Source organism: Colobus angolensis, unplaced genomic scaffold (genome assembly GCF_000951035.1).
Source record: "Colobus angolensis palliatus isolate OR3802 unplaced genomic scaffold, Cang.pa_1.0 Scaffold26, whole genome shotgun sequence".
NCBI lineage: Eukaryota > Metazoa > Chordata > Mammalia > Primates > Cercopithecidae > Colobus > Colobus angolensis.
Window position 1 is genome coordinate 14,411,934 of NW_012115821.1, and position 14,556 is coordinate 14,426,489.

General features: G+C 40.5%; 1 protein-coding gene across 1 annotated transcript in view; it reads right to left on the reverse strand.

Annotated features, from left to right (window-relative positions):
* Positions 1-837: 837 nt before the first annotated feature.
* The window catches only part of LOC105515466 (sarcolemmal membrane-associated protein-like), a 29,824-nt gene continuing 16,105 nt past the window's right edge, over positions 838-14,556 (reverse strand). Inside the window, exons 4-6 of the mRNA XM_011947300.1 lie at positions 11,792-11,882; positions 8,321-8,455; positions 838-3,408 (exon numbers count right to left, since the gene is read on the reverse strand). Of these exons, the coding sequence (XP_011802690.1) occupies positions 3,316-3,408; positions 8,321-8,455; positions 11,792-11,882 (319 nt within the window). The 3' untranslated portion in view covers positions 838-3,315. The remainder of the gene's footprint in view (positions 3,409-8,320; positions 8,456-11,791; positions 11,883-14,556) is intronic.

Consider the following 14,556-nt stretch of genomic DNA (forward strand, 5'->3'; position numbering starts at 1 on the left):
TCTCGATCTCCTGACCTCGTGATCCGCCCGTCTCGGCCTCCCAAAGTGCTGGGATTACAGGCTTGAGCCACCGCGCCCGGCCAAGGCTGCATTTTTTTTTTTCGAGATGCGAGTTTCACTCTTGTCACCCAACGGTGCGACAAGTGTCACAGTGGTGCGATCTTGGCTCACTGCAACCTTTGCCTCACAGGTTCAAGCAATTTTCCTGCCTCAGCCTCCTGAGTAGGTGGAATTACATGCACCCATCACCACGCCTGGTTAATTTTTGTATTAATTTTTGTATCTGCAGCCAAGGCTGCAGTTTTAACTCAGTTGATTTGTATGCAGTTTTTTCTCTTTTGTAGCAGACTCCCATCCTTTTGATGGTAGATAAATAGTCACTGGAAGCAGCCAAGAGTCACTAGACTTTGGTCAAGTGTAGTGATTAAAGTGAGAGATGACGTAGGCAATACTAGTTTTCGTCAAAAGCCTCTGACTATAGGGCAATGTGAATGGTTTTCACATGTGACTCAAAGTAGCTCTAAAGGCAATAACGACAGGAATTCCAAAATCATTGTGGGCAACTGGTTCATCATCAAACCAAGCATATTACTTCCAAAAGAGTGAACTATGAAGGCAACACACAGAGCTAGGTGATAATGCTTTCTCATAAAAAAAATATATATGTATCTCACATATATCTCATTCACACACAGAAATTCTGAATGGTTGAGTCAATCAATTCATTTAATTAAAGTAGATGTACTGGCTTACCTAAAACTTTAATATTTGTAATATTTTTTCAGTATGACATTCTCATAAAAACTTATTCACCACTTGAATGGTACTTCACATACATTATCTTTTTAATGTTCACACTGCTACCACAAATATAAGTATTATTGTCCCCATGTTATAAATGAGAAAATGGAGACTCAGAGAAAATGTGATTTGTGCAAGGCAACAACAGCTGATAAAACCAAGATGCCAGTACAGATCTGTTTTGCTTCAAACACCACGTTCTTTTTATTTTCTGACCCTGCCATGTAGCACCTTTGAATGATTCTTAAATGTATCATTATAGGGTTGTTCAATTTTTAGCTGCAATGCTTAATATTTCTTAATGACTCTATTATTACTAGTGAATAATCCTACTCTTTATTTAACCTGGAAGTGAGCTGAACAAAACTGAAGGTATTGCTTATGAACAGACTTACTTAGATTCTTGAGGAAAACTGGAAGTAACTACAAAAAGCCATTTATTCCACTTGAATGAAGTAAATATTGATACTAGACCTTACATTTAAAGAGACCAGTCTAGCAAGTGACTCTCATTTTAACAATAACCGTATTAAAAGAGAAAAAAAATAGGGCAGTAAGTTAAATAAAAGGCAAATAAAACTACTTGGAGGAAACAGCTAAGTGTTTTCTTTTAAACCCCGAAGAATATCAAATGTATGTTATGTTGCATAAAGAGTCATTTCAAGAGAAGACTATTAACAACCCAATAGTAGAGTCAGCATTAAGAACTTCAATGATATTCAACTCAAACATGCGTAGGGAGAGTAAAGTTATTTTATTAAATCATGCACATCACGTATGTTAGTGCAAATAGTTTAATCTGTACTCCAGAAATTCTATTGTAGTTTATATCTTTACAAAATAGATTTAAAACAATTATTTACTTTAAAAAATGTAATTCTGAAGTTAAGCATTTCAGAACAATATTTGCAATAACCTATATACAAGAGGTACTGGGTACCACTGGCATATTAGCATTCTGTGGTGGAGTGGCTTCCTGCAACAGAAAGTGATGAAATGAACTATATGACAGTATTTTCTACAAGTCATTTGTGACTAATTCCTCCATAAATCTAGTGATCCTCCCAACAGCAATCCCAAATAGCTTAAAATATAACCTTTAAAGTATAAACAGTGACTGCCAAACATCACAAGGCAAATTATACCCTAAACTCCTATTTCAATATTTGACTAGACCTGTGGATTGCCACAGAACATTCAAGCCAATTCACTGACATTCCCTCCCGGTCTTCACTGACTGAAAAATTTAACTATGTGATATTTTAGGATATTCTAAGACCTAAATAAACTTTATTGACATAACTATGATGCCGCACAAAACCATGGCTAAACTTTCACTTGTGTTTTAAATTTATAACATCAAGCAGTGTTTTTAGGTGCTTCATTGTGCATAGAACACTATATCTTGGGAATAGTGCATTTCATTAACAGAAAGTCCCAATTAACAACAATAAAAAGAAAATAACCATTTGCATACCCAACCAGGAAATCTGTTGGTAGGTACAACAGCTCACCCTGAACATGAATTAGCTCTGACACATCATAAACCAAATTAGGTCAATACAAGCTTATCTAAAGAGATATTAATACTTTCTTCAATTAAACATGCTTGGAGGAATAGATGACAGAAAAAAAAATCATGCTTCCTAAAATGCTGTATATGAGAAAGTAACTTGGCTTTTAAAGAAAAATATCTCTTTAAATACATGAGGTTTAATAAATTACATTCCAATTGACTCAACAGTTTGGTTGACTGCACTGAAATTGTATAATTACTACGTTTTTGCTCCCAGAAATTCTTCAGTTTGCTCAAGAAAATACACACTCTCATGGAAAGTTTTTTAAAGTTGATGTCCTCCACATCTTCAAGTCACATTAAGGCTGAACAAGCGTGCACATATTCCCCAAATTATCACCATAACAGTTTATTTTCCAAATGTATTTTTCCTTAAAAAAAAAAATCTAACCAAATAGTTGTCTCTAAGTCTTGTTCCCAATAGCTCAGTGGTTTTATGAGTAAAAATGGCGTAAATATGTAAAAAATATATATATATGTGTATATATTTCAAACTGATAGGCACTGAGCACACAGGGCCTCTCTTCCCATGTATGTATTGGTTGTTTGGTTTGGGTAGTTATCGAATCGGAAAAATGAATTATCTGGCCATCAGAATTCAGAGTAAAATACTCACAAATTAAATGTTATAAATAATCTGGTGTACCAAGAAGCCTACTTTAGGCCACCATAATATTCAGAATCTCAACATACTAATTTAAAAATTACATGAAAAATTGCAAGCAAATTATTGCTTACAGTAGAATAAAGTCACAATTTTATATCTTCTTTATAGACAGATACATTTTATATAATTTAAAGCAATGACCCTACAGCTGTATTCTTGTACTTCTGCTGTTTTAAGAGGTAAAGAGGAAGAAAATGGTTCTGTTTGTCCCCAGCATGAGTGTGATGCCAGCTTCTAGAGGGAGGACGGTGTACGGACTCAAGGAACGCTCTCATGGAGAAGCTCTGGCCAGACCTGGCACGTACAGCACAATGGCTGTTACTGCAACCAGGGCAGCCAACATGGGCATCCAGGGCCAGGGTTTCTGTGTGGAAAGAAACCAAGAGTCAATATCACATTCTCCCCTCTGTTTTCATACCTATTAACCCCTTGGTTCCAGAGAGTCCTGAATACTTAACAGAATATTGGAAAAATCTTATTTTTGCATCATAAAAATAAAGTTTGAAAAGAAAAAAAAAAAGTGAGGGAGTGCAGGTATGAGGAGAGCCATAATAGCGGGACCACCAATTTGGAAGTCTAATACATCCCAAGAAAGTCCTGGGAAGCTTTCAACTTTGTTACAGTTGAAACCTAATAGTGACTTCTAAAAAAATTTGTGGGCTCTGCCTATTTACTCTGGTATCCATATATTCCAATATAACTGATGTATATAGACACCTGTAGTATGTTTCTGCTCAAAATGTTTATTTATTGATAAGAACCAGACTCACATGTTGGGATATTTTATGCAAGGGGATAATGGCTAACGTGATAATGGTCTAGGCTTTGGTTCTCGAACTTGAAACCCCAGAAGACAAAATCAAAGAGGGTTCAAGATGGAGAAGTAACATTAGGGATCCTGCCTGTCTGACAATTCTGGTAAAGACTCTGTTCAGTGTAATAAAGCCACATGATCACCTCATATGCTCTACTAACATGCATGCCAGTTAGAGACAAGCATGGATGGGCTGCTGCCTGCTAGCTTTGAGAGGGCTTTATAAGATCAACTTGCTTTGATTGAGACTTGTATTCTTACTTGTATTCCAGGAGTAGTATTGAGAAAAACTGGTTTTTAAAGAAATATTCTGATGTTGCGGTCAGGGCTCAGAAAGAAACGGGATATGTTTATATCCTTGCAAGTACACAATGGGGTTGAGATTGTGAGCCAATGGTTCATTATGTTAATCTCATTCTTTTTCATCTTCATAGGCATAGTATAAACAGACAAAGGGTTGAAACAAAGAAAATCTACACTATGAAAAGGAAGAGGATAAGGAGGAAGGGGAAGAAAGCTGGCTGAAAATTTCAAGGAGGCAAACTCTTCATTTCTCATTCAAATCTGATTAAACACATAATTGGAAAGAGGGTACTAATATTGCAGAAATTCATAGTGTACTCCAGTTTGCTAGAGATAAAGACTCAGTTAATGGAAGCATATTAACAACTGGTTAGGTTGGAATTAACTCATGGTTAGCATTACTACAAAGTAAACAAGACAAAAAGTTACAGGATTAGTTGACTGTTCAGTTCATTGGTATGACACAAATACATGGCATACTAAATGAAGGGTTTGCTTCAGGTAGCAAAATACCTGTGTGTTCTTGCCATGCACTATATTACAAATATGGCACAAAAAGGTGACGGGGACAAACAGACAAGGACTCAACAATAGTGCTTGTACCTTTCTCTACCACAATGGACCGAAACACCAAAACAGGAAAGCCAGGAATAGGCCGATGAATACGGCTGGGACGGGTTGTAATATGGAAGGCTAAAGAAGGGAAGGCATATTAAAATCATTTTATGCTATGAAAATAATCAGATAAGAGGATTCAGACCCCAGTAGGGTGGGAGGTAGGGAAGAAAGAATGAAATAATAGAAGTATACCACTCAGGTTTTGCACAGACTGAAACATTTTAAAGACATCTAACACAATCTGATAGACTGTGGTGTGCAAGTTGGGAAACCATCAGTTTAAAAGGAACAGCTAGGCTCAATGCCTGTAATCCCAGCACTTTGGGAGGCTGAGGCAGGTGGATCACCTGAGGTCAGGAGTTTGAGACCAGCCTGGCCAACATGGTGAAACGCTGTCTCTACTCAAAATACAAGTTAGCCAGGCATGGTGGTGCATGCCTGTAATCCCAGCTACTTCAGAGGCTAAGGCAGGAGAATCGCTTGAACCAGGAGGCAGAGGTTGCAGTGAGCTGAGATAGCGCCACTGCACTCCAAACCGGTGACAGAGTGAGACTCCATTAAAAAAAAAAAAAACAAACAACAGCTGAAGGCAATGGGCAATGTGGGTATACCTAACATTCTAACGAAATATAGCACATGAAGACAGAGCAAGTCGGGTGTAGTGGCTCATGCCTGTAATCCCAGCATTTTGGCAAGCTGAGGTGGGCAGATTGCTTAAGGCCAGGAGTTCGAGACCAGCCTGGGCCACATGGCAAAACCCTGTCCCTACAAAAAATACAAAAATTAGTTGAGCATGGTGGCACATGTCTGTAGTTCCAGCTACTTGGGAAGCTGAGGTGGGAGGACTGCTTGAGCCGGGAAGGTCAAGGCTGCAGTGAGGTGAGATCACGCCACTGCACTCCAGCCTGGGTGACAGAGCAAGACCCTGTCTCCAAAAAAAAAAAAAACCAAAAAAACAAAAAACAAACCACTGACAACACTTCACCATCAGCTGATGCTCTCTGCTTGACAGTACACTATTTTTGCTCAATACCTGAAATCCATTATTTGACAATGTACTCTCTTAGCAATGGTTAAAGTTTATTTTATGCCTCTAACAAAATCTTTTTTTTCAACCAAAGCTCTTTTGCTTATTAGATGACACAGCTTTCAAGCTTAAAAATAAATGCCCTGGCTGGGCGCGGTGGCTCAAGCCTGTAATCCCAGAATTTTGGGAGGCCGAGATGGGCGGATCACGAGGTCAGGAGATCGAGACCATCCTGGCTAACACGGTGAAACCCCGTCTCTACTAAAAACTACAAAAAACCAGCCGGGCAAGGTGGCAGGTGCCTGTAGTCCCAGCTACCCGGGAGGCTGAGGCAGGAGAATGGTGTGAACCCGGGAGGCGGAGCTTGCAGTGAGCTGAGATCTGGCCACAGCACTCCAGCCTGGGTGACAGAGCGAGACTCCGTCTCAAAAAAATAAATAAATAAAAAATAAATAAATAAATAAATAAATGCCCTGTGGGCTGGGCGCGGTGGCTCAAGTCTGTAATCCCAGCACTTTGGGAGGCTGAGACAGGCGGATCACGAGGTCAGGAGATCGAGACCATCCTAGCTAACACGGTGAAACCCCATCTCTACTAAAAAATACAAAAAACTAGCCAGGCGAGGTGGCGGGTGCCTGTAGTCCCAGCTACTCGGGAGGCTGAGGCAGGAGAATGGCGTGAACCCGGGAGGCGGAGCTTGCAGTGAGCTGAGATCCGGCCACTGCACTCCAGCCTGGGCCACAGAGCGAGACTCTGCCTCAAAAAAAAAAAAAAAAAAAAAAAAAATTAAATGCCCTGTGACAACGTGTGCTTCCTAAATCAGTCAAGACATTTGACACGTAATAAAGGTTTGGTATATAAAGACAGGCAGGGCTGGACGTGGTGGCTCACACCTATAATCCCAGCACTTTGGGAGGCCGAGGTGGGCAGATCACCTGAGGTCGGGAGTTCGACACCAGCCTGACCAACATGGAGAAACCCCATCTCTACTAAAAATACAAAATTAGCCAGGTGTGGTGGCGCATGCTGTAATCCCAGCTACTTGCGAGGCTGAGGCTGGAGAATTGCTTGAACCCGGGAGGTGGAGGTTGTGATGAGCTGAAATCATGCCACTGCACTCCAGCCTGGGCAGCAAGAGCGAAACTCCATCTCAAACAAAAAAAAAAAAGAAAAAAAGGGAGTTGACTCTCAGGGCTTTCAATTATGTTACCAGAATTATAATAATTTTTAACATGGGAAGAAAATTGCTACAATGAGTGTTATTACAGAGTAATATTTTAGTACCATAAGTGCAATATCACTAAAAAAGGAAATTACCCCTAAGGTGAACTGTAGCTATAAATAATAATAGCAAAGTTACTTTTGAAAAGGTTCTAAATAGTACGGGGCAGATCTATTCTGATTATGCTAGATGTCTTCATGGGTTATTGAGCAGTAGACTGAAATTCCAAAATCCCAGGGATATGAATTAACACAAAAGAAAGAAGTAATCAAACCACTGTGATCTGATTTTAGAAGAGTTATGCAATCTACATTTTGAAAAGTAACTGCAAACCATTTTTCCTCAGCATAAAGCCTCCACACCCAGTTCATCAACTTCTAAAAGGCTTCTACCTAAGCAGCAAGCCTTTATTATCTACAAACTAAGACTTTCTTTAGCAAAGGACAGTTGGACGCAACTCATGAGCATTCTGTGTGCAAATGAGTAACAGGATGGCCATGCAACATCACTGTTTTGTACTTGTGCTGCAAGGTAAGCAGAGTGGCTTCCTCCATAGGAAGTATGTGGCTCACGCACACTGCAGTGTCCAAGCCATGACAGTGGTTTTAAATAAGTCAGAGCACAACCAACCACACTAAACATCTATCAGGGCCCACAAAAGGTAACGATCACCAAAACGTACAACACAACATTTATTTAGTATAATATCTTTTTAAAGACCATCTGTCTTTCTAGCAAATGAAAAACAAAACATTAAACTCAATTTATACCAAAATGTTCATCTCTCTCCCTCTCTCACGGGACTACAGAAACTCACCAAATATTTTCTAATATTTACATAATGACAAAGAGACATTAAGCTTTTTAGAAATTATGCCTCAGTGAGAACATTATTGGTATAAGAACAACATGTACTACTCTCTCTTAAATGGATCCCTGGTGGTACAGTGCTTCATTTCCCAGCAGGGGAGAAACAAGAGCCAGATGATAGCTTAGTGACAGAGCTTCAGACTCATCTGGGAAAAGCTGACAGTTCTTAGGCAAGCTACTTTATTGCAAACAAGGCTCTTCCTCCAGGCAGTCCCGACGCTCTTCTAGGGGTATAGGTTAAAGGTACAAATTCTTACTTAAAAATCTGACAGCACAGTGACTCTATCATGGAATTTCATCATGAAAAGCCTATTTCATTTGTACCATTTGCTTCACAAATCAGTGATAAAGTCCTCTGAAAATCAATTTCAATCTCTCATGTGCCTCTCAATCAAAGCTAAGCCAAGTTTGCAAAGACTTACATTATTTCCTTTCTCTCGGAGCAGCTTCAGGTTGTTTTTACACTGTTTGAGCTCATCTGTGATTGACTGCTTTTCCTGCTCAGTCATTTCAAACTTCAACTTCAGTTCTGAGAGTACAGTCTGTGTCTTTTCATACTAAAGGCAAAGAAAAAAAAGTGTGCAGATTCAACTTAAAATGGGTATGAAGTTATGGTTCTAGTCAGGCTTATATGCCACACCCTATTTAGTCACCTGGAACACCAAAGTCAAGTCTTTTTGTTTAAGGAGGAATAACTTGCACTCAAGAAGTCTTTTGGCTGAGCGTGGTGGCTCACGCCTGTAATCCCAGCACTCTGGCAGGCCAAAGTGGGCGGACCACGAGGTTAGGAGTTTGAGATCAGCCTGACCAACATGGAGAAATCCCATCTCTACTAAAAACACAAAATTAGCTGGGTGTGGTGGTGCATGCCTGTAATCCCAGCTACTCCTCAGGAGGCTGAGACAGGAGAATCACTTGAACCTGGGAGGCAGAGGTTGCAGTGAGCCAAGACAGTGCCACTGTGCACTGCAGCCTGGGTGACAGAGGGAGACTCCATCTCAAAAAAAAAAGAAGTCTTTTTTTTTTTTTTTTTTTTTTGAGATGGAGTCTCGCTCTCTCGCCCAGTCTGGAGTGCAGTGGCTGGACCTCAGCTCACTGCAAGCTCCGCCTCCTGGGTTTACGCCATTCTCCTGCCTCAGCCTCCGGAGTAGCTGGGACTACAGGCGCCCGCCACCTCGCCCGGCTAGTTTTTTGTATTTTTTAGTAGAGACGGGGTTTCACTGTGTTAGCCAGGATGGTCTCGATCTCCTGACCTCGTGATCCGCCCGTCTCGGCCTCCCAAAGTGCTGGGATTACAGGCTTGAGCCACCGCGCCCGGCCAAAAAGAAGTCTTTAATGTTGACTTTATTCTATGTAAGAATTTTCTGGCCCTGGAGTTTAAAAAAAATTAAGAGTAATCACCATTTTGTCATCTGTTTTTAATATAAAGGATCACTTTTCCCACCAAATGAGTTATAGGAGAAAAGGAAAATTTCAAACTGAGCAAAAGAAAAGTAGGTGAAGAAAAATTCCATAGCCAATGTTAGGAAGCCTGAGTTTATATCCTGGTAAGGAGTGTCAGACAAACTATTTCAGTCTTGAAGTAAAAAGTATTAATTCCCAATAGGTTTCCCTTTACCCAGAATTATTGGGTATTAAAGTGTTCTGGATAAGTGAATTTTCTAGGCAGATGAAGCAAAGAAATGTATCTGAAGTACCCACCACTATGATTGGGAAATTTCTATTTCTCCACTTAAAACAGGCATCGGCTGGGCATGGTTGCTCACATCTGTAATCCCAGCACTTTGAGAGGCCAAGGTGGGCGGATCACTTGAGGTCAGGAGTTCAAGACCAGCCTGGCCAACGTGGCGAAACCCCATCTCTACTAAAAATATAAAATTAGCCAGGCATGGTGGTACATGCCTGTAATCCCAGCTACTTGGGAGGCTGAGGCTGGAGAATCGCTTGAACCCGGGAGGTGGAGGTTGCAGTGAGCTGATATTGCACCACTGCACTCTAGCCTGGGCAATAAGAGCAAAACTCCATCATCTCAAAAAACAAAACAAAAAAAACTTAGGTTATCAACTAAAAGTCATTTAAAAAAATCCGTTTCTGGTAGAAATTTTATTTTTATTTTATGTATTTATTTTTTGAGACGGAATCTAGCTCTGTCACCTAGGCTGGAGTGGAGCGGTGCGATCTCAGAGCTCACTGAAACCACCGCCTCCCAGGTTGAAGTAATTCTCCTGCCTCAGCCTCCTGAGTAACTGGGATTACGGGCACCTGCCACCACGTCTGGCTATGTTTTGTACTTTTAGTAGAAATGGAGTTTCACCATGTTGGCCAGGCTGGTCTTGAACTCCTGGCCTAGGGTGATCCGCCTGCTTTGGTCTCCCAAAGTGCTGGGATGACAGGCATGAGCTACCATGCCCCGCCTGTTTCTGGTAGAAGTTTTTAAATAGCAAAACTTGCCATTTTCTGCTCCGGAAAACAATTCACTTAGGTTTTATCTTAATATATTACATTTTTCAGAAGCATATAAAGGTTTCCTTTATTGAAGAATTTCTGGGATATAGGTAGAGAGGAACTGGAAAATTTCTACCCTCATAAACTACCTTTAGGGACAAGGAGGAACCTTTCTGGTATACCTTACCCATGGTATATCTATTTTATATTCAATCCTTGTCTATCTTCCTTCTAAAACCTTCAAAGATGGCAGAATAGGGCCAGGTGCGATGGTTCACGCCTGTAATCCCAGCACTTTGGGAGTCTGAGGTGGTCAGGCATTCAAGACCAGCCTGGTCAACAAGGTGAAACTCCATCTGTAATAAAAATACAAAAAAATTAGCCAGGCATAGTGGTGCACGCCTGTAAGCCCAGCTGTACCGGGGCTGAGGCACAAGAATCCCTTGAACCCAGGAGGTGGAGGTTGCAGTGAGCCAAGATCATGCCACTGCACTCCAGCCTGGGTGACAGAGTGAGACTCCGTCTAAAAAAAAGAGAGAGATGGCAGAGTGGGGTAGTGGAAGTGGAGACAAAGGCACAGCCAGTAGCAGAACAATCTCTGCTCTTTGACTATGAGCCCAGCTTGCGTGTAAGATGCAGTATCTAGAAGTGGAACCAGTCTAGAATTTCAGCCTCCAGGCACCATTTAAAGTAGGGGTAAGCCATACTATGTTTCATATTGGTCTCACCTTTAAAAGGCAGATGGTCTTTAAAAGGATGTTACTCTATATGAAAGTCAAGGTATATACCAAGGTAAATAATATAAAATAGATATACCATGGGTAAGGTATACCAGAAAGGTTCCTCCTTGTCCCTAAAGGTAGTTTATGAGGGTAGAAATTTTCCAGTTCCTCTCTACCTATATCCCAGAAATTCTTCAATAAAGGAAACCTTTATATGCTTCTGAAAAATGTAAATACTTTGGAATTACTAATTAGGAGCCCATCATCATACTCAACAAAGATAAATATTAAGAAGGAATGTAAATGTATAAAAACATTAGACAGGAGAGATGGGGCTTATGGTCAACACAGAGGTCACCAGAAAAAGAGAAGAAAGATACGGGTACAGAGAGGGAGGTAAAATACGGAAGACACTCCCTGTTACCTAACAACATTCCAACAACAAGCCTGGATAGTATGCCAGAGAATGAACTAAAGGAGTACAATTCACAGGCTTTATGACAGCTTTCTTCAGTTGATGTGAAGATCTGTGGACTTCCTTCCAGAAGGCACAAGATTACTGGCATATTGCCAAGGCAAAGTCACTGTACCTACACTACTTTCTGCAAATTGGAACATAAATTCTCAATAACGCATGATCTGATTCTTAACAGGGACTAATAAAGAATAAGTAAAGAGTGCTTTGTTGACAAGTTTTCTCTTACTTTCCTTTTCCACCATTCTTACATCCAGTCTGCCCTGTGTACCAAAGCACTTATTTCTCCACTCCGGGAGTTGTGAAGCAGAACCACAGGAAGGCAGCTCAACCAGGGGGATCCTGTTGTTCACCTCCAGCATGTGAAGGGGTGGCAATGACTCTGGCCCCACGGCAAGAAGGCAAAGCCAAATAACTCTCTTGAGTCAGTCTTTACAGGGTGGACTATGTGTTCAATGTTTTATGAAATTTTTTTTTTTTTTTTTGAGACAGAGTTTCGCTCTTGTTGCCTAGGCTGGAGTGCAATGGCGCGATCTTGGCTCACCGCAACCTCCGCCTCCTGGATTCAAAGCGATTCTCCTGTCTCAGCCTCCTGAGTAGCTGGGATTACAGGCGCATGCCATCAAGCCCGGCTAATTTTTGTACTTTTAGTATAGACGGGGTTTCATCATATTGGTCAGGCTGGTCTTGAACTCCCGACCTCAGGTGATCTGCCCGCCTTGGCCTCCCAAAGTGATGGGATTACAGGAGTGAGCCACTGTGCCCGGCCTATAAATCCTTAAATTGCAGATATTCCTACTAAATTAAAATATAGTGATGCTTTCTAAAGTCAAATATAAAGATGATACATCATTATTTTCTTTTAATACTGAGGATTAAGATTTACTTTTTTTTTTTTTCTGAGATGGAGTTTTGCTCTTGTTGCCCAGGCTGGAGTGCAATGGCTGGAGTGCAATCTCAGCTCACTGCAACCTCCGCCTCCCGGGTTCAAGCAATTCTCCTGTCTCAGCCTCCTGAGTAGCTGGGATTACAGGTGCATGCCATCATGACTGGCTAATTTTTGTATTTTTAGTATAGACGGGGTTTCATCATACTGGTCAGGCTGGTCTTGAACTCCTGACCTCAGGTGAGCTGCCCGCCTCGGCCTCCCAAAGTGCTGGGATTACAGGCATGAGCCATGGCGCCCAGACAAGATTTACTTTTTGCATGTACTTTTTCTTTGTTAAATATTCATATAAAAGCTGCCACATATATACATTTTAATTTGTACAACAAAAGTCACCTACTGCAGCCTTGCTTGGCTATCACTTTTGCTCCATCTTGCTTTCTAACTCTGAGGTGACAAATGAGCTTGGTCCTGATTAAGAGGGAAATATCACACAATATTACCAACACCTTTGGTTCTTCTTCATAAAAAGAATCATATCTGGGCTTGCTTAGCTTGTAATATTTTAGTCTGTTACAGTGCTGAAAATACATAATTAGATACTGTGCATATTAAGCATGATTCTATGAGAGAAAGGAGAACAAAGGGGAAATGTTGAAGGGAAATATATGTGCATTAATAAAAGGCAATAATTCATTTGCAGTGGATTACACAGAGATAAGAACCACATTAAAGAACATTTTAGTTATAGTATACAGCTATAACTAAACTATAGTATATAGTATCCAACATGTTAACATCTGGACAAACAGAAAGAGAGCAATTTCACATTACAAAGGAGTGTGATGACTACACATCATTTCACAATGGAAAACAGTGAACAAGAAAATAGAAAAGAAACATACTGACAAGATCAGACGTATTTTTAAATGTGCTGCATTTAATGCAATCCAAGACTATCAACAATTTAGATGCTGTGACAACATGCCACTGCCGTTTGTGGAAATAGTTAAAGCATTTTGCACCGATTATTCAGTGACCAAAAACAGGCAAACAAATAATGCAACAAAATGGCTAATGCATTCATAGTAACATACAACAGAATAATCTTCCAACCACACATTCTTCCCAAAGTCTGAAAGAACTATGGCATATGGACTGGAAGGACACAAAGTGCTTACAGTATTAAATACTAAGATATTTACTTTGGACAAAATTTGTGTTCCAACCAAATAAAATGAGATTTCTTCTAAAACACATATCTTTAGTAAGGTAAAAACGAACACATTACAAAATCAATATGTCCACAAGAAAATAAAAAATGTTACAGTATTTCTTTTCATTAGGAACAAACATGAAGACAGAAGAACAATCATTGCCAAATTCAGGACACTATAAGGAAAGAAAAGTGCAAAGAAAAACTGCATTGATTAAGCAGATCTTCTAGAAACAACTTTGGGAAAGTTCATTATTAAAGACAAAGAGTTGTCTTCAACTTCCTTCTAATTAATAAAGAATCCTTTTAAGAAAGTCTACAGCTGGGGTGGTCCCTGATCTGCAGATCAAGTTGTATCAGGCTTCTCCATTCCCCAAGCTGGCCAGGAGTAAATGCAGGGAGTGGTATGAGGCCAGCAGGACTGAAGGCAGCTCTTATGCCCTGCTGTCAACTTCAAGGCTTTGGGAAGTGAAATGCACCTCTCTTGCTCAGGAAGAAATTGAGTAGGGTTTCTGTTCCAAAGTTAACTGTTATGACTTCAACACAAGTTTTTAAAAAGCCACTCAATTCAAGGTTTTAAGCAGAATGACACGAAAAGTGAGCATGCACATTTATGAGTAAGGTGAAAAAGGGGTGGGAGAAGAAAGTAAAAGGCCACAGAACATGTGTTTGGCTGGATGCCTGGCTATGAGGTGAATTTTAAGTAACTTTTCAGGCCATATTTACCTGAGGGGTTCAGATAACATTAGAGTATGGCCTCAGTTTGCTTTCCAAAAGTATGCTAAGTTACATATGATTCTCTCTTTGAAAGTTAAACAATAAGGCCGGGCGCGGTGGCTCAAGCCTGTAATCCCAGCACTTTGGGAGGCCGAGATGGGCGGATCACGAGGTCAGGAGATCGAGACCATCCTGGC